The sequence below is a fragment of the Toxotes jaculatrix genome, chromosome 5 (genome assembly GCF_017976425.1).
Source record: "Toxotes jaculatrix isolate fToxJac2 chromosome 5, fToxJac2.pri, whole genome shotgun sequence".
In the NCBI taxonomy this organism is placed as follows: Eukaryota; Metazoa; Chordata; class Actinopteri; family Toxotidae; genus Toxotes; species Toxotes jaculatrix.
Window position 1 is genome coordinate 13,880,844 of NC_054398.1, and position 22,683 is coordinate 13,903,526.

Genomic DNA, 22,683 nt, shown 5'->3' on the forward strand with positions numbered 1-22,683 from the left:
ATGGTAAGGTCAGCGACTGGGGTCACAAGTAAATTTAAGAGATTTGTCTGGTACAAAAACACTTGACCTTCATAAACTTTGTCATGCAATGGAAGCAGTCACAGTGTCCGGTCAGCTCTTGTTCAAGCTGGACTTGCTGTATTACAGAGAATGACCAGAAATGCCCTTTTGTTTAATAAAGTCTTGGCAGCGTGTGTCATACTTTAAATGCATATGTATATTTCAGGGTATTGTATAGGTTAGAACTTGTTAAAAGAGTTTTAGCATGTACTTTGGCTACACAGCTTGTGCGTGTTGGATTTATTCAATTAGCAATGTGTGACAACTAATGGGGCCTGACAAGGGATTAACTATCAAACATCAGCTGTTCACCTCCTGAAGATTAACCCACATCCTTTTACACTCTTGTCCCAGCATGCACAGGCACACACACTCACACACAAAGGCACACTTAGATGAGTGTATCACCACATATCTTCTGGGCTCCTGTGATGAAAGAAATTGTCTGGCTCCATGAGAGATGTTTTGGTTTGTACAGACATGTGAGTGGTTTCCATTGTCAGAGAAAGGAGGGGGGGCAGAGCAGAGGTGTTTAAAGACTAAAATGTGCCTCAGGGGAAAAGGCTGAACAGTCTGTGTTCCTGACAGAGTGCAGAGAACAAGCATTCCTCAGAGTAAATAAATGTTTAAAGATGCAATAGTGAACAGAGACATCAAGACCTTGCTTGTTTTTTTTATGTTATAGCTTTGTCATAACATGCTACACTTAACAATATTTGTAAGTAAATAATAAATCTCACCACTCGGCTTACAAACTGTGAACAAATCTGGTGTTTGTTTTTATCTGCTGTGAATGGACATGGCCACTGGATGTCAGCAGAGATGTTGTAAAAAAAATGAAGTTGATAGATAACAGCTGGTTGTGACAACTGTTTTGTTTTTTCTTGTTAGATGAAAATCATTTAAAAACTGAGATGACCGTTTGTTTAATCCTGTGGATTCTACTAAAGAAAGACATCTCACTAGATAAAATCACTGTTTGGAGATTAACTCACACTTTATACTCACCCATGAAATATTTATACATGCATGCATGCTTTTATGCAAATGAAATGATTTGTTTCCTGAGTGTAATTATGCATGTATGTGTAAACATTTCATGGGCAAAGCAAAGTTTGCATTATGCACTTGTGGTACGTTGAATAATGAAACACTGCAATAACTAATGTTGCATTAATTAAAAGTATTATGACACTGGAATTTGTCCTGCATATCTACCTAACATTGGTTGAGTACAACACTAATCTACATCTGCACAAGAGAAAAGACCCACTGTATACAATGTCGGTGTGAAAGCAACTTTTTGTTCCTGTCAGTATTCCTCTGGGAGACAATTCTGGACTGTGAAGGTGTTACATTAAGAACTGCCTTTATAAAGCTCAATTCTGCATTTAAAATTAAATCCCTCTGGTTTCAATCACTTTATCATTGTCCTAAATCAGTCCTCTCAGCATGAAGGCACCATTACCATCCAGTGGGATTGGGTGTATGTTGAAAAACAAACAACCAAACAAGCAAATCTGTGGAAAAATGTTGTAATTGTGATATATCGTGTGATTATTCCTGTGTAACTTGCTGGAATAATCACAAGATATAAACACAGATTAAATCACCAACTCCACAGTGATACAACTACATGGCTTTCCTGTCTGCTTTATACCAAACAAAGACTCTGCAGTCTGCTTCATCCATTAGGAACACCTGGGTGTCCCATCATCACACCAAAAATAATCCAAGACACAGAGGCATGTCTGTCTTTCTGTGTGGCAAATCTCAGATCCGTTGTTTAAGAGGGTGTACTTAGAGAAATGTTCTGAAGTAATAAACACAGCAGAAATGAGCAGGACAACAACATGAGGGAAAGGGGTTGAGCACTGCACACTGGGACTGTGTCCAAGGCGGTGAAACATGACTACTTGGGTTTCTCCCCCGCCCTTTCTTTCTCACTCTCTTTCTCTTTCTCTGAGCACACGCGCACACGCCCGCAACACACACACACCATATACATTTTGTTGGCTCCCCTCCTAGCATGGCTCCTCTCCAGTCTCCAGACCAGGTTTTAGCTGGTTACCAAAACGGGGGTCTTTGGGAATCAACACCGCTGAGTAATGCTGGGTGGAGAGATTTTTTTTCCTGCCAAAAAGAGGGAAAGCAGGGGAAGATAATATTCCGCTCACAGCTATCCTTCTGGGACTGGAAAGTGAATGAGGCAGATAAGAACTGCTGACCTCAGACGCACTGCACACCTGACCTTTTTTCTTGTTGCTGCGTGCGTATGTGCGTATCGCTTTTCTTATTTTTTCTCGATCTCACCAGAAAACATTATCAAACTTTAACGACTATTAACCTTTTTAATCATGCAGTGAAAGTGTGGTGTAGATAAGGCCCCAGGGGAGAGTGTAAGTGTATGGCTGCAGAGAAGTGACGCCCCTGCCCGCATCCAGATGTTTCATGTTTCTCCTGCGCGCTCTTTGGAGAGGTCTTCTCGCGGAGGAACAGGGAAATCTTAAACGCACAGTCCATTGTCCATGGTACCAGAGCGGGTTAAAGGGACAATGAATATCGTGCTTTTTGCGTAAGGTATGTCGATTTTTGTACATTTCTTCGTCTGGAGACTGGAGAGCTGTAAACTGAAGACGCTCATGATGCTGGGGATTTATTTGCTCTGGGTCTTCGCGCTGTCTGTGTACGCCGGTTCGAATCACGAGGACGGTGAGTTTTCGAAAGTGTCAGTGACTTTTTAAACATTAAAGTTTTATTTATGTACTATTTTTTTTTATGTAATACTGAAAGCGTGTTTATGTTGCTTGTTAAAAGTAGCAGCACAACAATATAAAGCTCTCGAGCAGCTTTAAGTCCTGCATTCCAAATCATACTTGAGTGAAAAAGTATTATCAGCAAAATGTACTTAACCACCACAATGAGTATAAATACTCATTGTGGTGGTTACTTAACAATGTATAATATATACTGTATTTATATTTAATGTATTATTGCATATACTGAATATAATATGAATATAATATGTATGATATATTGTTGAATTGTTGAATTGTTGAACTATCAGTACTGATAGATTCATATGTAAGCAGCATTTTGATGTAGTTGGTGGTGGAGATCATTTTAAATACCTTATATACTGTTGGGTATTTTAATTATTTGTCACAGTGCATCATTATATGTGAGGATCCTATGTTTTATCATTAAAATTCCAATTTGCAAAGAAACAATAGGTGCCAGATAAATGTAACTGGGTAATAAGAACGTGCAAAACTTGCCTCTGAAGTACTTCAAAACTCTAGTTGAGTAAATATGCTCAGTCACTACTTTCAGTCACAGATCAGACTCATTGTATCATACTGGCCTGTTGGTTTTGTGTTTGAGGTCAGTGAAGCAGCCATGTGTGACCGCCTGATGAATGGCTTCTTTCTGATCCCCTCTCGCACAGACTCACACTCAACATAACCCAGAAATTGCAGTGTCATCTTCCAGAGCGTGACCTCTTGCTGTATGTATGTATATGTCACAAGTCTGATTCTGTTATTTCTCTCTCCTAGCGATTGACCTTCTGGCAGCCCTCAACATGTCTCACCACATCAGCGGTGTGACTAGACTGCAGAGCCCTGACAGCGTGACGTACAAAATACGCCCCAGAGCACCCTACTTGTCCCTACCTCCAGAATATTCCCAGTTCCTTTACTCCAACCTTCAGGGAAGTATGGGCTTGTATTTTGTGGGGCGTCAGTCCTCAAGCTCCAGCGCTACCCTTTTTTCTCTCTCGTCTCCATCCTCATCCATTCTTCAAATCAGTTCCTCCACCCTCAATCACACTCTGCGTTTGGACTACCAGGGTGGAGGAAGAGGCACTCAGGGCCTTGCCAGCTTTTACTTCCCCAGGAGAAACCCCTTCTCTGGTGAGGAATGGGTGCAGTTGGCTGTGAGCCTGGAGCCTGATAGAGTGACATTTTTCGTAGACTGTCAAGAAGCTGTTGTTGTGCCGATAAAAAGTGAAGAGAGGATTAACCTGGAACTGCCTCAAAATGTTGTCATCACTCTTGCCGGCACACCACGAAGGAAAGTCAGCAAATTCAGTGTGAGTTTCTTGCACGTACCGCCTACCCATACATACTGACATCTGATTTCTTTTCTATTTACAACTTTTTATGCTGATTTATATGGTTAGTAGTGATTCAATTCACAACATTTGACGAAAAATATATGCTTATAATCATGAGTCGATTCCCTCTTAGTTTATTTAGGACATAAAGCTATTTGCAGTTCTACATCACAAAATTAATGAAACATCAAAAAAGTAGAAGTAAAAAGTAAATCCAGTTTGCGTTCAATGAATCTATGTAACTTCATATCTACATTCCATATTTTCAACCTCTTTTTAATGTGCATTCTGCACAGCATATACAGTACAATAGAGCATGTGAGCATGTCTGTGTTTCTTTATGAATGCAGGGATGTTTGAAGACAGCTGAGATTTCAATGAAAGCATATCTAAGGCGCCCATGGCTCTGCGACAATGTTACAGGTAAAGAAACATCTATTTATATCAAACCTGAGTGTAAATCATTTTCTTTGCCTAGAGGGTCAAATAAAAGGAAATGCATGTGAACAATGCCTACAAACACACTTTTAATGTAAACAGTTCAAAGTTAACTGGAGAGCAGAAATTGATTTTTCTGTTTTTCTTCACAGTGTATATGTGTACACATGCATATGTGCATGGATGTGTGTGTATGTCTATATGTGGACATCTATGTATCTGTGTACGACAGCATGTTGTGTGGGTTTGCCATGTGGCAAGAATGCACAGCACCCCAGAGGTTTCATTATCATCCCTTTTCATTTCCTTTTGCTTCATTCTTTTTCTCCACTTCTGACCCTGATAATTTATTATATTCTGAATCTCTGTCTGGTGGGAGAGACAAGAATCTTTGTCCGTGATGAGCTCTCTTGACATGAACAGCTGTATGAACTAGTAAATCACAGATAAAACTCTATTTTGCAACTTATTTTGTCTGGAATCCTGAACAGCGAGACACTCCTTTCATTCTCACAACTCAGCACTGGAACCAATGTGATTGATGTGCCTTGTATCATGTCTGCCCTCGGGCAGAACGTCTCCCAAGCAGTTTGTTTATTATTCCTCCTTGTGGATCTTAATCTTGATTATGCTTTTCGAGGATGTTTGTTTAGGTTCCAAATTTGGTCTTTCATTCATTCAAGAATCATTCAGGAGTTTCTTTGCTCCTCTCATCTCTCACCAATTCTTTCTTTCTTTCTCTCTCCCAGATTCTCTGTCTCTGTCTCAGTACCCAGAGGCCCAGAGCTCAGATTCTCCAACTGACAACAGTCGAATGCTTCAGCATGGTGCTTCCCCCAGTGAACTCAGAACAAGTCAGAGGTCAATGGACCAAGTTGGTCAGTATCCCCATGACATCCAGAGTGACCAGCAGCAGAGAGGTGCTGTCCTGGGGCCTCCAGGATCTCCTCAAGGGGTGAAGTCTTTTTCCCAAGCACAGAGAGAAGACAGGCTGAAGAAGCTGGAGAAGAGGATGGAGGAGCTTGCTCGTATGCTGGACATAGTCAAAGCTCAGGTAGCCACAGTATTCGTCTGAAATTGTATGACTTTTAATGAAAATAATGTGAAGTAGCTTAACATTACATATTGCAATTTTTAAAGCTTTTTTGGTTTTATAATAGAACGTAGACCTACAGTCGCGCATAAAGTACCTGGAGGGATGTGAGTGTGTGAGGCAGCAATGTAATTGGGAGGGACGTGAAGTGGACAACGGCCAGCAATGGCAAACTGACGTCAACACTGTTTGTACTTGCACATCTGGAAAGGTCACATGCCAGCCCAACATCAGAGGTAAAGATGACTCAGCTTCTGTCAGTTTGTCATGTCTCTCTTTCTTAGTGTTGCCAATTCCATCTGTCTTCTCTCTATCCCTTTCTTTGTCACACACTTACAAAAACACATAAAATCTATATATGATTTTGGGAATCTCTCAGCAGCCTAACACTAACAGACATTCCACTGGTGTTAAGTGGCTAGTTTGCAGATGGTCGTCCCTCTCCCAGACCCCTGTCTGTCTAGTCCCTGTCAAAACGGAGGCGTATGTTTCATCTTGACCTCTGACCCTGAAGGGTTTCACTGCTACTGTCCCCCTGACACCAAGGGACCAGTGTGTCACAGGCAGCAGAGACAGGTATTTTTGAGCCAGACTGGAGTAGTGGGTTAGAGTAGATTTAAAATATTTTACAAAGCAACAAAATGTCCATGTTGGTGTCAAACCTTTTAGGTCCACGTTGTGAAAATGCATGAATTGGTTAAAGTCTTTTTCAGTCATGCTAGCAGCAATTTTTTTTACAGACATTCACAGTCACCAGAGGGTCAATGGTGAACCCTAATCCCTTTGGTGATGCCTTAACATTTTATCTAGAACCATCATCAAGTCAAAATTCCATTTTGTCCAATATTACATTAATATTACAGCCTCACAGAGCTGCTAGCATGGCTGGAGTCTGTTGTTGAACATGCTTCTTTATTGTGCTTTCCTAGTTGCATCTACTGGAGGTATTTCGTTTGTTCTGGTTTGCTTATTATATGTTTGGTTACCCGGCAGGTCTCCAGAACTTTTCAAATACTTGAGGTGGGTCACAATCACAAATGAAAAGCAAGGTTTGAAACCCCCTTGTTAAGTGTTGTAACTGTAGTTTTCTCATAGTTTCTTATAGTTTCAGCATTTTCTTTTTAGTCCTCTTTTTATATTTGCCTCTGTACTTTGCTACATTTACAAGGCTCTGTGTTACCACATTAATGTGCAATAAAGGAATAGCCAGTCACTTGGGAAATGCACTTCTTTGCAAGTTAGATAAGAAGATTGTTATCAGTCTCATTGGTTCTAGTTCAAGGATTTTACCTCTTGACTGACCAAGGCTAATTGTTTCCTTGTGTTTCGAGTCTAAGCTGATTTAACGTCTCCTGGTTGTAACTTGATATTTAACGTATGATTTGAGTGTGGTATCAATCTTCTCATCTTCCTCTCAGCAAAAAAGTGAATGCATGTATTGCTCAAAATCTCTAACTATACCTTTAATTTAACTGATTAGTTTGTAGATTGTGTCTGTTATTTGTCATGGTTTAGCTTTGGCCTGCTGCATTGGGTGAGCCCAATAGCAGTGCTTTGTTTTACTTTGTCAGTTCTGGCTATGGGCATTACAGTGGGGTTTAAGGCTGGGTAAGAGGCCCTGTGTCCCCCCCTTCCCATTTCTAGGCATGTTTGGTACCAAAACCAGAGAACAACTGTGAAGGAGTGCGGCCATTGCAACGCCGCTGGGCCTTTAATCCTACCTCTGGCCTCTGTGAGGACTTCCTCTACTGCACTGGAAACAGCAGCAACAACTTCCCTTCCTTTAATGCCTGTAGGGACCAGTGCATGTTTGGAGCATGCTGTCTCCGCAAAGCAAGGCCGGGTCTTCCCACACACCAGCAGCATTACACTCAGGATGGACACAACATCTCCTCCGTGAACAGGACTCTCTGGGGATATGAGGAGCGTAATTTGGAGGATGAAATGTGGTATAGCAAAATAGACTTCAACCATACTGAACTGGAAGATCTAAAAGGAAACACTGAAAGGGTCAACTGCTGTAAAGATCCGGATTTTTCTTATACCTGTGATTACCTCACTTTAACACAGTGCCAAGCTCTGGTGAAGGAACAAGCTGGAGAGACACAAGTAGTGAGCTTCTCTCCTGGAATTAAGTGCTCTGACGTGAGATGTGGTGGAGGTTGTGGGTGTTACTCTCAACACAGGCTCAGAAGATATGGGGAAAGATTCTGGCAAGGCTGTGAAGAGTGCATATGCACAGGGAGTGGGAGAGTTGACTGTGTGTGCCAACACCTGACCCAGCGTAAAGAGATCAGAGACCTCACATTGAGAGAGAGGAGGTTGTACCAGCGGGCTATCAGGAAACTTTACACCAGGTCAGGTAAGAATGAATCTAATGTTTTTATTCCACTTTGAAAACTATATCTTTGTTGCTTTAGTCCAGGGTGTACCCTGCCTCTTGCCCATAGTCAGCTGGGATAGGCTCCAGCTCCCCCGCGACCCTGACGGATTAAGCTGTAGAAAATGAATTGATCTTTGTATCATTGTTATGGCTTTACTTGTGTCTTTGTGTGTGTTTTCATATGGATTTAGCTGCGTGGAAGAGCTTTGCACTACTGAGAGCTGAGTTCTCTCCTAAGGCTGGTGATCAGGCCTTCTTTCTTCCCTGGCACCGCTATTTCCTGCGATCGGTGGAGCGCGAGCTGCAGTCAGTGTCATCATGCAAACTGGCAATTCCATATTTCGAGTGGACAGTGGACTCTGGGTCAATGAACTCTTCGGCTGCCTGGCAGGCTGGATTGTTTGGAGGAGATGGTGAGCCCCGCTCAGGCTGCCTCCCATATCATCCTTTCCAGGACGTGACATCCCATCTCCACTGGTCTCCTTGTCTCAGACGAAGTTTCAACTCCTCGGTTTGTTAAACAGCTTTTATTCATTTGACAGCCCACTTCGCTGTACTTTGAATACATTGCAGTGTTTTTAGATGTATTACTGGTATGAGGTTTGTTTGCAATTGATTTCTGCTGCTTGCTTTAGGTGTGGCTGCCAAATGCAGTGAACCTGCAGAGGACTGTGAACCAGGGAGACTTCCGGTTGTTCTCCCAGTCTCTCCAAACCTTTTCTGGCCTCTTTAGACTTTGGGTAGGGGGTCACATGGCTTCATCTCTGGCTGCTTATGACCCTTTATACCTGTCACACATAGCATTCATGGACAAACTGTGGGCACAGTGGCAGGAAAAACATCAGCATGCATCAGAAAGACAAAGTTCTCGAGACGATCACACTCAAAGCATAGTTCTCTACCCTGCCAGACAGAGGCATATGAAGATGGAGCCTTTTGACATCACCCCCAATGATGTGATTTCTTCTCAGCGGCAGATGTGTGTTGTATATGAGCCCATAACCATCGCCGCACCCTGTAATATGACATTATCACAAAAACGCCCACAAGAAAGTCCAAAATATCAGAGGATTAAATTTACCAAGCACAAGTCCCCCTACAGTGGTTTTGTTAGTGGGGGTTTTGACAACAGAGGTTTCGACCAACATGGATACAACCGTGATGGCTATGACCGAAGTGGTTGGGACAGGTGGGGCTATGGCAAAGACGGCTTTAACCGGGACTTCATTGATAGGGATGGATATGACACATCTGGTTTCAATCGCTATGGGTTCAATCGTAACAATGTCACCTGGTTTGGTATGCGTAGGGATGGGGTGTTTGAGAACAAAACAAAGAAAGAGCAGGACAATGATGAAAAGACACATGGAGACAAGATACTATCTGAACTCTTCAGTGACAAAGGCTACAGTATCTATGGGTTTGATCCATTTGGCTTGGATCGTGACGGGTTTGATGCATTTGGCTTTCGAACAGATGGTTATGACAAGGACAGGTGCAACTGGTTCTTCAGTGGACCTCACTACCTGCGCTTCTACTTCCACACGCAGCAACAGTTGATGTCATCCAGTGACCAAGCTTTAAACCGCATCACCCGTACCTGCCCTCCCATCACCTCTCTTCCCACCCATTGGGCTGCACAAGACTGGATGACTTTTGATCCAAACAAAAGCAGTGCTGTGACTGGTCAACCTGAGCAGGACTGGGTGAGACAAAATAATCCAGAAACTGATGATACAGCTGTGGCAGCTAATCAAAATGAGAGCAGCATTTGGCTTCCAATTACACCTGATCACAGGTACTGGCACCATAAGAGGAAAGTGACAGTAGCTGTGCAAAGCCATCCTACAGTTTGTTATTTGATGCTCATTATGACTTTACATGGCTCAGTAGGTATTTGCTGGGGAGGGGCATCATTTCCAGAAGGGTGCAGAGTTGATTAATGACTTCTAAAGTGACTTCTTTATCTTAGACTCCAACATGACCTCTCCCTACACTTGATTGGACAAGCACACCACTTGCTGGGCTGTCATTGTCAATTTAAAATTTCTGTGCATTGATATCAGTTTCTGAATATCATCCAGACATCTCCCTAAAGCTTTATGAAGCTAATATGACAATAGTCATATCATAAAAATGTAGTTAAATCTTTTCCAAATTGTTTTTTAGTATTTCAACCAATGTTGTGATCCCCTTTCCCTCGAAACACTGTCTGTAGGTTTTGCTTCAAGCTCCACTGGTTCAGCGGCTGCCCCCTTGGCTCTGCTCCTATCATCTGCCCTGACCTCTGCCATCAGGCCCGTTGCCATGGTTACCCCGAGGCTGTCTGCCATATGCGCAATTGTGGTTCATGTTTCACAGAGTGGCAGGATCCAGCTACTGGAAACCACGTAATATGCCATGGCTGGTAAACAGAGGATGGTCTGCCAGACAAAAATGGAAGAATAAAAGTCCTTCACAGCAGTTAAGAGGAGGATGAACCATCATTTTACCTACATCGTCTCTGTGAGCTCAGAAGGCACTTCATGAAAAAGAAAACTGTTGAAAGAGACTGGAATGAAATATGACAAGACTTCATTACCAGTGTTAAAATAGTATAATAGGCTTTGAAATATATTTACCTCCTTCCAAAAATATCCATTTGTACCACCACATTTACATTGTAACACTAACTCTATAAGGGATACTTTATCTCCTCTATACATGGTGTTAAACGTGTTGGTTCACCCAATATATGTCTCCTCTCATGTCATCTAGCAATTCGTATTTGAATACATGTAATGTGAAGGGTGTCACTCATGGGGCTAGTAACTCTATAGGGGGATTTTAGTGTCTTCCAGCTCATTGTTTTGGTTTTAAGGCTCTAAATTTGACTGTTTTAGGTCACTATCACCCTCCATTTCTATCTGAGGCAGGCAGATGTGTTCAGGGCACCAAATACCGAACAGATAAAGTTAGCAACTAGCTTGTGAACATAGTGGAGCATTTAGCTGCACAATTTAGCAGGAGAAGATAAAAACACAACTAAAAAGAGATGGAACATTAGATTTAATTTGTTGTTTGGTAGCCAGAAATATGACTCCAAATGAATTCTCGTGCTGCTCATGAATGTTGAATGTGTAAACAGGCAACTGTTTGCTAATATGTTCGCCATATCAGCTCTATGAGGTTGTAGTTTGTCAGTGTTGTGTTCAGAGTTTGTTGTGCTGCCCCCAAGTGTCCAAAAATCAGTTAATGTGGGTTTCATGGACCCTGCTTATAGTTTTACTGTATATATTGTTTATATATCATCTGCCAAAGTTTTCTAGTTGTTGCATTTTAGGAAACGTTCTACAACCTTCTTTCATAGTGAGGTGAAACAAACATGTGGGACTAATGTTGATGTTGGATTGGCCTCATTAAGGATGCCCAGTCTTTTTTTGTTTCTCTTTAACTTCCTCAGCCCATTACCCACTCCCACAGAGTTATGTAAACTTTGTTCTGTCCTGCCTACTTTGCCATCAGTGCAATACACATATACCCCAGCAGCCCTCTGTTTCCCCGCCCATGACTACTCTCTCTGTCACTGTCTCTGCCTTTTCATCGGTCTCTCCCTTAATTGTTTCTGCATGTAGGCCAGAAGACTCCAATGGCACCCAGTTGATATACACTTGCAGACTCATACTCCTAAACACACTTTGATCTCATGCATGCTTGGGTTGCTAGAGGAAATGCCTGTTGGCTGCTGGCGCAGTAGGCAGCCTCATTGGCCTCTCTCTCGCTCTGTGATTATTGCTCTCTCTCACACACAAACACATTGTCTCTTTCCTTTGGAGAGTCATCATTAAAATAATTATCTGCTGAAATGTCCAAGCTAAGCAAAAATACTATTTGATGAGCTCCCTGAAAACCTTTGATGAAAAAAATATTGAGCAGTACATGCTATAATGTGTACATATAACTTTTCCCACACAATAACTTTGACAGCCACAGGGTGGTGTTAGTTGTTAGGGCCATACTCCAGAGGGAATCCGCAAGAAAACTGGTCCCTCTTTCCAGTTTTCTTCTTCCTGTTTCTTCTACAGTAAATCTCTTTCAGTTTTAATGTCCTTGCCAGAGGAAGTCTTTAATGACTTAAGGTGACAGACACTTCTGGCTACGAACCATAAAACATAGTGTGTGTGAGCAAACACGCGTATATTACATCAGAACAATGTTACTCTGTAATTACTGGAGAGAGAGCAGATCCAGATGTTCCCCAGTGACCTAGAGAAAAGGTGAAGAAAATCTGCATTGACAGACAGAGAGAGTGGAGGAAAAAAATCAGCTGTAATAATCCAAATTTATTTCCACATTTCTCTTATTGCTTAAACTATCAGTTATCAGCACACTCCTACATTATTACTTGGGTTATGCAGACACACACACACACACACACACACACACAGAAAGCTGAAAATGTGTATGCACTAAAGATTTTGTCTCATCTACAGGGTGTGATCTGGATGGTACAGTTCATAATGTGTCTTACAGCACTCTAGATGGCTGTCAGACATGCACATGTAAGGTAAGCATCTCACGTACACCTGCACCAACATACACACATAAGCCTCCACCATCCAATACCTGACTGTGCCTCTGGTCTTTTTTCTGTTTATTTCCTCTCTTTCGCTCACATCTCTCCTTTTTCCACAGGGTGGTAAAAGGGAGTGCACTCCCCTGGCCTGCCCGTCACTGGACTGCACACAGAAGGAGACTGTACCTGGAGACTGCTGCCAGCAATGCAGAAGTAAGGACTGAGAAAAAAAAAATGCACACACCAATCTTTATGACAGAAGCAATTTTAAAGCAAAACATTAAATGTGTCTCAATACATCACTTAAATATAATTGGGTACAGTGAATTGATTCAATGCTTTGATTCTTTGCACATGGCATGAAAATGGCACAATATGCACAATATGCTAGCACTGGCTTCACTGTCTTAGTATTAATTTCTCTTCCGTGTTTTATGAATTTGCACAAAACTGTTTTATTTTCTTCAACTGATAACCCTCTAAATAAATATGGAAATATTCCATTCCATAAATTGTAAGATCTTAACAAATGCTGAGGCATTAGATTAGCTGAGCATTTGAAAACTCCTTTATCTGGAAACAGATGACCTGTTGGTTTTGGTGAGATGGAAACTTAATTTTTCTTATCAGGAGGAAACAGAGGTTTGGCAGCTCAAGAATATTGTTACTCAGACTTCACTACATTTGTCCAAGCTGATAGATAAATGCATTTAATGTGGTTGAAATGTTGAACTTCTAAGAAATTGACTGCCAATGGCAGCATAGCAAAGTAATCAGATGAACATGTGTTTGCAGGCTGCATCCATTCTGGTGCCCGGTATGATCACAGAGCCCAGTGGAGACCAGAGGAGAATCCCTGTGATGTCTGCCACTGTTTGGTGGGACTGATACCAATTATCTGCTTAAGTTAGCATTGTTTCTGTTGCCCTCATTTCTAGTGGTATTAATCTTTCTTCTCTCCAGGAAGGTCAAGTTCACTGTGAGAGGGAGCAGTGCCACACCCCTTGTAAAAACCCAGCTGCTCCACCACCCAATACCTGCTGTCCAGTTTGTCGGGGTGGGTTTCTTTAGTTTACCGAAGGAGTGTGTGTTCAGTTGACTACAGAGAAATAGTATGTGCTCATGTGTGTCTTGTAGGCTGTGGTGTGAATGGTCATGACTTTCCTAATAGAGCTATGATTCCTACTGGGGACCCATGTCAAGAGTGTACCTGTGTGGTATGTCACTGATGAAAGTGGTCATTAAATTATAAAAAAACATTTGTGTGTATAATTCAGTTGTGAATCATTTTCAAGTGTCTGTTCTTTCGCTTCCAGGATGGAAACATGGTGTGTTCAGCCCTTCCCTGTCCTGCTTTGTCTTGTCGAAGCCCTGTTCATCATGCTGGAGATTGTTGCCCTCGGTAACAAACCTGCCTAACCTCATCCATATCACTTCAAAGCTGGCATCAGTAACTGTTTATGTTGTGTGTATGTAACCCGTAGGTGTGAGCAGTGTGAATATGAGTCCAGGGTGTATGTGAATGGACAGGAGTTCCCCTCCAGCAGAGACCCCTGCCTCCTTTGCCACTGCTCTGTGAGTACACCCTGGCGTTATGGGCCAGTTATGTGAATTTCATGTGGCTGGACCTGGCAAGGTTTCATGACCCAGGGGTTCAAGGAAAACTTCTTTTGTTCAAAATCTTTTGTACTCTCAGAAGTAAATATGATTAAATTTAAAAATGGGATTAAGTGTGAAAATTAGAGTTTTTAAAGGACCAGTTTGTAGGAATTTGGAGGATCTTTTGGAAGAAATTCAATACCATATTCATTATGTTTTCATTAGTTTGTAATCACTTGAAACTAAGATGCATGTTTTTGTTAGGTTAAAGCGAACCCTTCTTAACGACATAGGACATGGGTCCTCTTACACAGAGCTCTAGAGAGGTCCTTTCACATTACCTGCAGGTCACCGTAGGTTGTCCTGCACACTTGGAAAGGAAGGGTTTAGGGGAGCTGTATTCAGTTGGTTGCAATTAGACCACTAGATGCCACTAAATTTTACATACTGGTCCTTTAAAGTCCTTAAATGTGTCTATAGCTTTGAGCTTTGTATGTGATCATAAGTGAATGTTTGCTCTATCAGCGTGGCTCATTTATCCCTTATTGTCTCTATCTGTTAGGCAGGTAAAGTGTCTTGTGAGCGTAGGGATACATCATGTCCCACACCACACTGTAATCATCCAGCTAAGCACCAGGGAGAGTGTTGTCCCACATGTGATGGTCAGTACATCTGTACATTTGTTTAAAAAAAAAATTACAATTTCAAATTTGTATCCTGTACTTAACAAAAAAGATTTTCCTGTTGCATGCCATGATCTCTTCCATCTCTTTGACTTTTACTGCTTAAGCTCAAGCAAACACGATCTGGTTGTGTGTGTTCCTACAGCATGTGAGTATGACAGGAGGGTGTACGCTGATGGAAACGTGTTCACCCCTGCTGGGAGTGGACCCTGTCTACAGTGCAGGTGTCAGGTAAACTCAAAAATAAATTACTGATACTTCAAAAATGATAGTTTGTCTTTTAAGAGTTCTTCCACAAAAGATGAAATGATTTTTGTGTCTTTTTAATGCCCTTTCTTTTTGCATTAAATCATAGTATGTTTCTACACTTTTCATGGCAGCTAATGGGCCTGAACATAATTTCTTTCATATGTGTTGATACTCTTATAAACACCACATGTTTATAGTGCATGCATGTTGTGTTCCAGGCTGGCAGTGTTCTTTGCTATGAAGAGAAGTGTCCACCAGTCCAGTGCTCCAAGCCTATTATAGACCCACGTCTCTGCTGTCCAATCTGCAAAGGTAATAATCCACACGCAAACCCACACACAGGTTCAGCTCATCCATGAACATATGACAACTCCTCTTTTCTCACTGTAGTGTGTATGTTGGAGGGGGTGGAATATGAAGACGGCTCCAGCTGGCACCTTGAGGACCCCTGTTCCAGTTGCACCTGTGTGAATGGAGAGACCCTTTGTACGCACACAAATTGCCCTCGCAATGAGTGCCTGCATCCCACCAAGATCACTGGTAAGACTGCATGTGTCTGAGCTTTGTTTATATGCAGATGACTGTGCAACCTCAGCCTCAACTCCACCTTCTCTTTCCTTGCCCTAGGCTCATGTTGTGCGATGTGTGAAAGCTGCACCTATAACCATCGTATCTATAGCAACAGCCAGAGGTTTACAACTCCTGACCAGCCGTGCCACATCTGCACCTGTCAGGTAAGCATGTCGTTCTTCACAAACACACCACACTATATCGTTTGACCTCAAAACTGCTAATAAGCCTTCCCCTCACTTCAGTACGGCACTGTGGAATGCAAAAGAAGACCTTGTCCTCCACTCAACTGTACCAATGCATACACACCACCTGGAGAATGCTGCCCTAAATGTCCAGGTACACAAACTCACATGACCCCAGTTTATGTTGTACACTTTTCTGCAATTTACCTGGTTTTCATTAAGTATTCTCAGTCCCCAAAATGTTTGTGTATCTGGATGTTTTCCAGACTGCTCCTTTGAAAACCGTGTGTTTGTGAATGGAGATGCTTTTCCCAATCCTGTGAGTGTGTGTGAGGAGTGTAAGTGTGTGAGCGGCAGGATTGACTGCCACCAAGCACAGTGCCCTCAACCTCACTGTAATGCGCCTCGGCCTGGAACCTGCTGTCAGAACAACTGCAATGGTGAGGTGATATGAATTTATTATCAGGAACATGAATAAATTTAACAAATTAAAATCTCACAGTTTCACGCTATTTCTTCTTATCAGGCTGTAGCTATGCTGGGAAAGAGTATGTCAATGGGCTGGAGTTTCCCCATCCTACTGACAAATGCAGGACATGCACTTGCATGGTAAGAATAATGAGCATCACATCCTGTGTTGATCACCTGTGGTCTTCTTGAAGCAGGTTTTCATTTCAGCCTATGTTATGTTTCTTACAGAATGGGAATGTCCAGTGTCTGATGAAGAGGTGTCCACCGCTGCCATGCTCCAACCCAAATGTCCGGCCGGGAGACTGCTGTCCCCGGTGTCCTGGTAAGGCTGTGCAAAAGAGAGAAGTTCAGAAGGAGTAACAGTAGAGGGGAAACAGAGATACTTGGAGGAGTGAAAGAGACAGGTACAGGTTCCTAAACAGGTCTGAAAGCCATGCCAGGCTAATAATTGTAGTCTGGCCCTTAGAACTGACCTGCTTATCAACACTGTCAGCAGTTAGAGCTGCAGCAGGTGCTGTGGCACACAGCTCATGGAGGCAGTTAAGGTACTTTAGCACCTGGCTGCTGCAATTCCCATCCTAAACCATCCTCTTTCTTGAAGTCAGATCTGAACACAGTAGATTCAGTATGACTTAGGCTACACATTACGAGGATACCATTGTCTCAGATGTCCTTCGTGAATACAAGTCCATAGATCCATTTTAGGATTTTAGAAATCATTGCAAAAATAAAAACCCCACTCATTACAACTAGATTAGATTTTGAAGTAAATTATGGAGAATTTTAGAGAAATGAAAAATTGTTTAGTATTGAAAAGGGTTTGTCACTACTTATCATTCTTGTGATACCTTTTGTTCCAGTTGTCATCTCTGTTCATTTTGTTCCTAGTTATATTAAAAGCAGAAATATATATATATATATATAATTGATTCAGATGACCTTCGTCTCATCCTTATTTAGCAAAATGAATGCTTGACAGAGGACTTCATAAAAATCTATAAAGCATCTGTCTCTTTCACTGATGTTCCTTCAGCTCCTCCACTGGACTGTGTGTATGAACTACAGTCCTACAGACACACTGAACGTTTTTACCACCCGAATGACAACTGTCGATTATGTGCCTGCACCAACGGGACAGTTCAATGTCAGCGCAAACCCTGTCCCTTCGCTTCATGTTCTCACCCCATCACACAAGAGTGCTGCCGGACCTGCGAAGGTACAAGTTCACGTCCAGCTAGGACAACTTAAAGACAAAGCAGCTTAGATAGTGGATGCAGTTGTCCATCCACTTAGAAGATTGCACCTTTAGTCTCAATATATTTCTGTATTTCATTCCTTCTTGCAGGCTGTTTGTATGAGGGTCGAGAGCGAGCTAATGGAGAGACGTGGGATGACTTGTCAGACCCATGTTCTGTGTGTGTGTGTCGTGAGGGCTCTGTCCGGTGTGACAGGAAGCGCTGTCCTCCCTCCAACTGTAACCACCCAATCCAGACACAGTGCTGCATGTCCTGCGATGGTGATTGAAGCGCTTGACAGCAACATGACTTTCTAGAAAAAAATTTACGAGTTACTGAAGATAACACACACACAGTTTTTCTTTTCATTTTATCTCAGCAAATATATCAGTCTCCGATTTTCTGCTTGTAGGCTGCATGTTTCATGGTAAAGAATATGCTGATGGCACTGAGTTTGCTGATGGCAGAGACCCCTGTGGTGTGTGTAACTGTTACGGAGGGGAGGTCACCTGCACCAAGATGCCCTGTTACATAGACTGCAATCACCCATATAAACCACCTGGACAATGCTGTGGAGAATGTGAACGTATGTGAAGTCAAAATTCTTACCTTACGATCATTGATTTCAAGCTTTGTTTTTTCATCATTCCCATGATTAACCTTTCTTTATTTGAAAGGCTGTTATTACAACAGTGTAGTCCTCACCAACGGACAGTCCATCCCTGACCCAGGGAACCTCTGCTCTGAATGTACCTGCCAGGTAGCAACAAATACACACATATTCACACACACACACACACACACACACACACATTCCTGCTGCACTGGAAAAAAAATGTTTTCTTGAATTTACTCAATTTTAATATTGAAAGTGGTTGCACACAATACACTCATCTAAATCTAGACATATTTGACGGTACTTAATATTTTTGAGTAATTTCAAGTCTGTGTATTTGTTACTTTGATTTCCTTAGTAATTCTAACTAAACCCATGTTTAATTTACTTAAATTCATTATGCAATTCATATATTGTGGTTAACTAATTAGGGCCCGAGCACAAAATTTGTGCATTGTAACTGAAGGGATTATTATTATTTTCCTCTTTTATTTTTCTTGCGCCTCTTTATCGGCTAATTTGACCCCGTGAACGTGCTCACCAAAATTGTCCCCTGGCGAATTCTTGTTTGGCACTGTCCGTGTGACTGGGCGCAGCCAAATGGCTCTGCAGTACCCCCTAGAGTGTGAAAATATTCACTGTAAGACCTACGGACCTAAAAATTGGTACACAGATGCATCACATCGAGATGAGAAAAAAAGCCTCTTGGAGAAAAATTCCATAATGTACAGGAAGTTGGCCATTTTGGAAAGACTGCACCATTTTGCCTTTTGGACTCACTTTGAACGCCTCCTAAGGGAATTGTCTGATTGCGCTGAATTTTGGTCAGATTGCTCAAAAAGCTTTAGGGACAAAAAGTTATCAAATGTTTTCATGTGTGTTACACGGTCTGCCTGTGGCGCAGCCACGAAAATGACCCTTCGCCAACACACAGGAAATGGATATATTTGTGGCTGTATCTCACACATTTCATCCAATGTGGATGAAAAAAATCAGGCATGATGAGCATGTGATTCTGAACAGATTGATATGCTAATATGATGATATTGTCACAGGGCCACCTAATGGCAGTGGTTCAAATTTTTCTTTAATTAACTCCTCCTAGGGAAATCATCGGATGGAGCTGACATCTTGTCATGTTGCTCTTAAGACACTATTGTCCAAAAGTGATCAAAAGCTGTTCTCTACGTTACACAACATACAGTTCTCCACTCCACTTTGCAGCCGTGCTCTGCGGTGACGCTTTTTATGACATTTTAAGGTCTTACTAAAATATTACTTTTTTTGGCATATTTTGACGACTTACCCCCCCATGACGTGTTTTATGACATTTTGAGGTCTTACTAAAATATGACTTTTTTTGGCATATTTTGACGCCTTACCCCGACGTTTTTATGACATTTTGAGGTCAAAAATTTTTTTGACTTTTTTTGGCCGATTTTGACGCCTTACTATACTATGACGTTTTTTATGACATTTTGAGGTCAAAAAAAATTTTGACTTTTTTTGGCCGAAAAAAACGGCTTACTATACTATGATGTTTTTTACGACATTTTGAGGTCAAAAATATTTTGGACTTTTTTTGGCCGAAAAAAACGCCTTACTATACTATGACGTTTTTTACGACATTTGGAGGTCAAAAATATTTTTGACTTTTTTTGGCAGAAAAAAACGCCTTACTATACTATGACGTTTTTTACGACATTTTGAGGTCAAAAAAATTTTTGACTTTTTTTGGCCGATTTTGACGCCTTACTATACTATGACGTTTTTTATGACATTTTGAGGTCAAAAATATTTTTGACTTTTTTTGGCCGAAAAAAACGCCTTACTATACTATGACGTTTTTTACGACATTTGGAGGTCAAAAATAATTTTGACTTTTTTTGGCCGATTTTGACGCCTTACTATACTATGACGTTTTTTACGACATTTGGAGGTCAAAAATAATTTTGACTTTTTTTGGCCGATTTTGACGCCTTACTATACTATGACGTTTTTTATGACATTTTGAAGTCAAAAAAAATGTTGACTTTTTTTGCCCGAAAAAAACGCCTTACTATACTATGACGTTTTTTACGACATTTTGAGGTCAAAAAAAATTTGGACTTTTTTTGGCCGATTTTGACGCCTTACTATACTATGACGTTTTTTACGACATTTTGAGGTCAAAAAAAATTTTGACTTTTTTTGGCCGATTTTGACGCCTTACTATACTATGACGTTTTTTATGACATTTTGAGGTCAAAAAAATTTTTGACTTTTTTTGGCCGATTTTGACGCCATACTATACTATGACGTTTTTTATGACATTTTGAGGTCCAAAAAATTTTTGACTTTTTTTGGCCGAAAAAAACGTCTTACTATACTATGACGTTTTTTACGACATTTTGAGGTCAAAAAAATTTTTGACTTTTTTTGGCCGAAAAAACCGCCTTACTATACTATGACGTTTTTTACGACATTTTGAGGTCAAAATTTTTTTTGACTTTTTTTGGCCGAAAAAAACGCCTTACTATACTATGACGTTTTTTACGACATTTTGAGGTCAAAAAAAATTTTGACTTTTTTTGGCCGAAAAAAACGCCTTACTATACTATGACGTTTTTTACGACATTTTGAGGTCAAAAAAATTTTTGACTTTTTTTGGCCGATTTTGACGCCTTACTATACTATGACGTTTTTTATGACATTTTGAGGTCAAAAATATTTTTGACTTTTTTTGGCCGATTTTGACGCCTTACTATACTATGACGTTTTTTATGACATTTTGAGGTCAAAAAAATTTTTGACTTTTTTTGGCCGATTTTGACGCCTTACTATACTATGACATTTTTTATGACATTTTGAGGTCAAAAAAATTTTTTGACTTTTTTTTGCCCGAAAAAAACGCCTTACTATACTATGACGTTTTTTATGACATTTTGAGGTCAAAAAAAATTTTGACTTTTTTTGGCCGAAAAAAACGCCTTACTATACTATGACGTTTTTTACGACATTTTGAGATCAAAAAAATTTTTGACTTTTTTTGGCCGAAAAAAACGCCTTACTATACTATGACGTTTTTTATGACATTTTGAGGTCAAAAAAAATTGTGACTTTTTTTGGCCGAAAAAAACGTCTTACTATACTATGACGTTTTTTACGACATTTTGAGGTCAAAAAATTTTTTGACTTTTTTTGGCCGAGTTTGACGCCTTACTATACTATGACGTTTTTTATGACATTTTGAGGTCCAAAAAAATTTTGACTTTTTTTGGCCGATTTTGACGCCTTACTATACTATGACGTTTTTTATGACATTTTGAGGTCAAAAAATTTTTTGACTTTTTTTGGACGATTTTGACGCCTTACTATACTATGACGTTTTTTATGACATTTTGAGGTCCAAAAAAATTTGGACTTTTTTTGGCCGATTTTGACGCCTTACTATACTATGACGTTTTTTATGACATTTTGAGGTCAAAAAATTTTTTGACTTTTTTTGTCCGATTTTGACGCCTTACTATACTATGACGTTTTTTATGACATTTTGAGGTCAAAAATTTTTTGACTTTTTTTGGCCGAAAAAAACGCCTTACTATACTATGACGTTTTTTATGACATTTTGAAGTCAAAAAAATTTTTGACTTTTTTTGCCCGAAAAAGACGCCTTACTATACTATGACGTTTTTTATGACATTTTGAGGTCAAAAAAAATTTTGACTTTTTTTGGCCGATTTTGACGCCATACTATACTATGACGTTTTTTACGACATTTTGAGATCAAAAAAATTTTTGACTTTTTTTGGCCGAAAAAAACGCCTTACTATACTATGACGTTTTTTATGACATTTTGAGGTCAAAAAAAATTTTGACTTTTTTTGGCCGATTTTGACGCCTTACTATACTATGACGTTTTTTACGACATTTTGAGGTCAAAAATATTTTTGACTTTTTTTGGCCGAAAAAAACGCCTTACTATACTATGACGTTTTTTACGACATTTTGAGGTCAAAAAAATTTTGGACTTTTTTTGGCCGAAAAAAACGCCTTACTATACTATGACGTTTTTTACGACATTTTGAGGTCAAAAAAATTTTTGACTTTTTTTGCCCGAAAAAAACGCCTTACTATACTATGACGTTTTTTACGACATTTTGAGATCAAAAAAATTTTTGACTTTTTTTGCCCGAAAAAAACGTCTTACTATACTATGACGTTATTTACGACATTTTGAGGTCAAAAAATTTTTTGACTTTTTTTGGACGATTTTGACGCCTTACTATACTATGACGTTTTTTATGACATTTTGAGGTCCAAAAAAATTTTGACTTTTTTTGGCCGATTTTGACGCCTTACTATACTATGACGTTTTTTACGACATTTTGAGGTCAAAAAATTTTTTGACTTTTTTTGTCCGATTTTGACGCCTTACTATACTATGATG

The 22,683-nt window shown here is 40.4% G+C and overlaps 1 protein-coding gene across 1 annotated transcript in view; it reads left to right on the top strand.

Moving 5' to 3' along the window:
- Nucleotides 1-2,203: 2,203 nt before the first annotated feature.
- Nucleotides 2,204-22,683, top strand: part of LOC121181940 (kielin cysteine rich BMP regulator) — a 77,461-nt gene continuing 56,981 nt past the window's right edge. Inside the window, exons 1-25 of the mRNA XM_041038171.1 lie at nt 2,204-2,772; nt 3,618-4,153; nt 4,528-4,600; nt 5,365-5,669; nt 5,776-5,944; nt 12,564-12,637; nt 12,766-12,859; nt 13,442-13,524; nt 13,610-13,703; nt 13,784-13,863; nt 13,963-14,048; nt 14,131-14,221; nt 14,808-14,907; nt 15,074-15,159; nt 15,396-15,489; nt 15,568-15,717; nt 15,805-15,911; nt 15,993-16,086; nt 16,199-16,372; nt 16,459-16,541; nt 16,632-16,725; nt 17,437-17,619; nt 17,749-17,919; nt 18,051-18,224; nt 18,316-18,398. Of these exons, the coding sequence (XP_040894105.1) occupies nt 2,643-2,772; nt 3,618-4,153; nt 4,528-4,600; nt 5,365-5,669; nt 5,776-5,944; nt 12,564-12,637; nt 12,766-12,859; nt 13,442-13,524; nt 13,610-13,703; nt 13,784-13,863; nt 13,963-14,048; nt 14,131-14,221; nt 14,808-14,907; nt 15,074-15,159; nt 15,396-15,489; nt 15,568-15,717; nt 15,805-15,911; nt 15,993-16,086; nt 16,199-16,372; nt 16,459-16,541; nt 16,632-16,725; nt 17,437-17,619; nt 17,749-17,919; nt 18,051-18,224; nt 18,316-18,398 (3,408 nt within the window). The 5' untranslated portion in view covers nt 2,204-2,642. The remainder of the gene's footprint in view (nt 2,773-3,617; nt 4,154-4,527; nt 4,601-5,364; nt 5,670-5,775; nt 5,945-12,563; nt 12,638-12,765; nt 12,860-13,441; nt 13,525-13,609; nt 13,704-13,783; nt 13,864-13,962; nt 14,049-14,130; nt 14,222-14,807; nt 14,908-15,073; nt 15,160-15,395; nt 15,490-15,567; nt 15,718-15,804; nt 15,912-15,992; nt 16,087-16,198; nt 16,373-16,458; nt 16,542-16,631; nt 16,726-17,436; nt 17,620-17,748; nt 17,920-18,050; nt 18,225-18,315; nt 18,399-22,683) is intronic.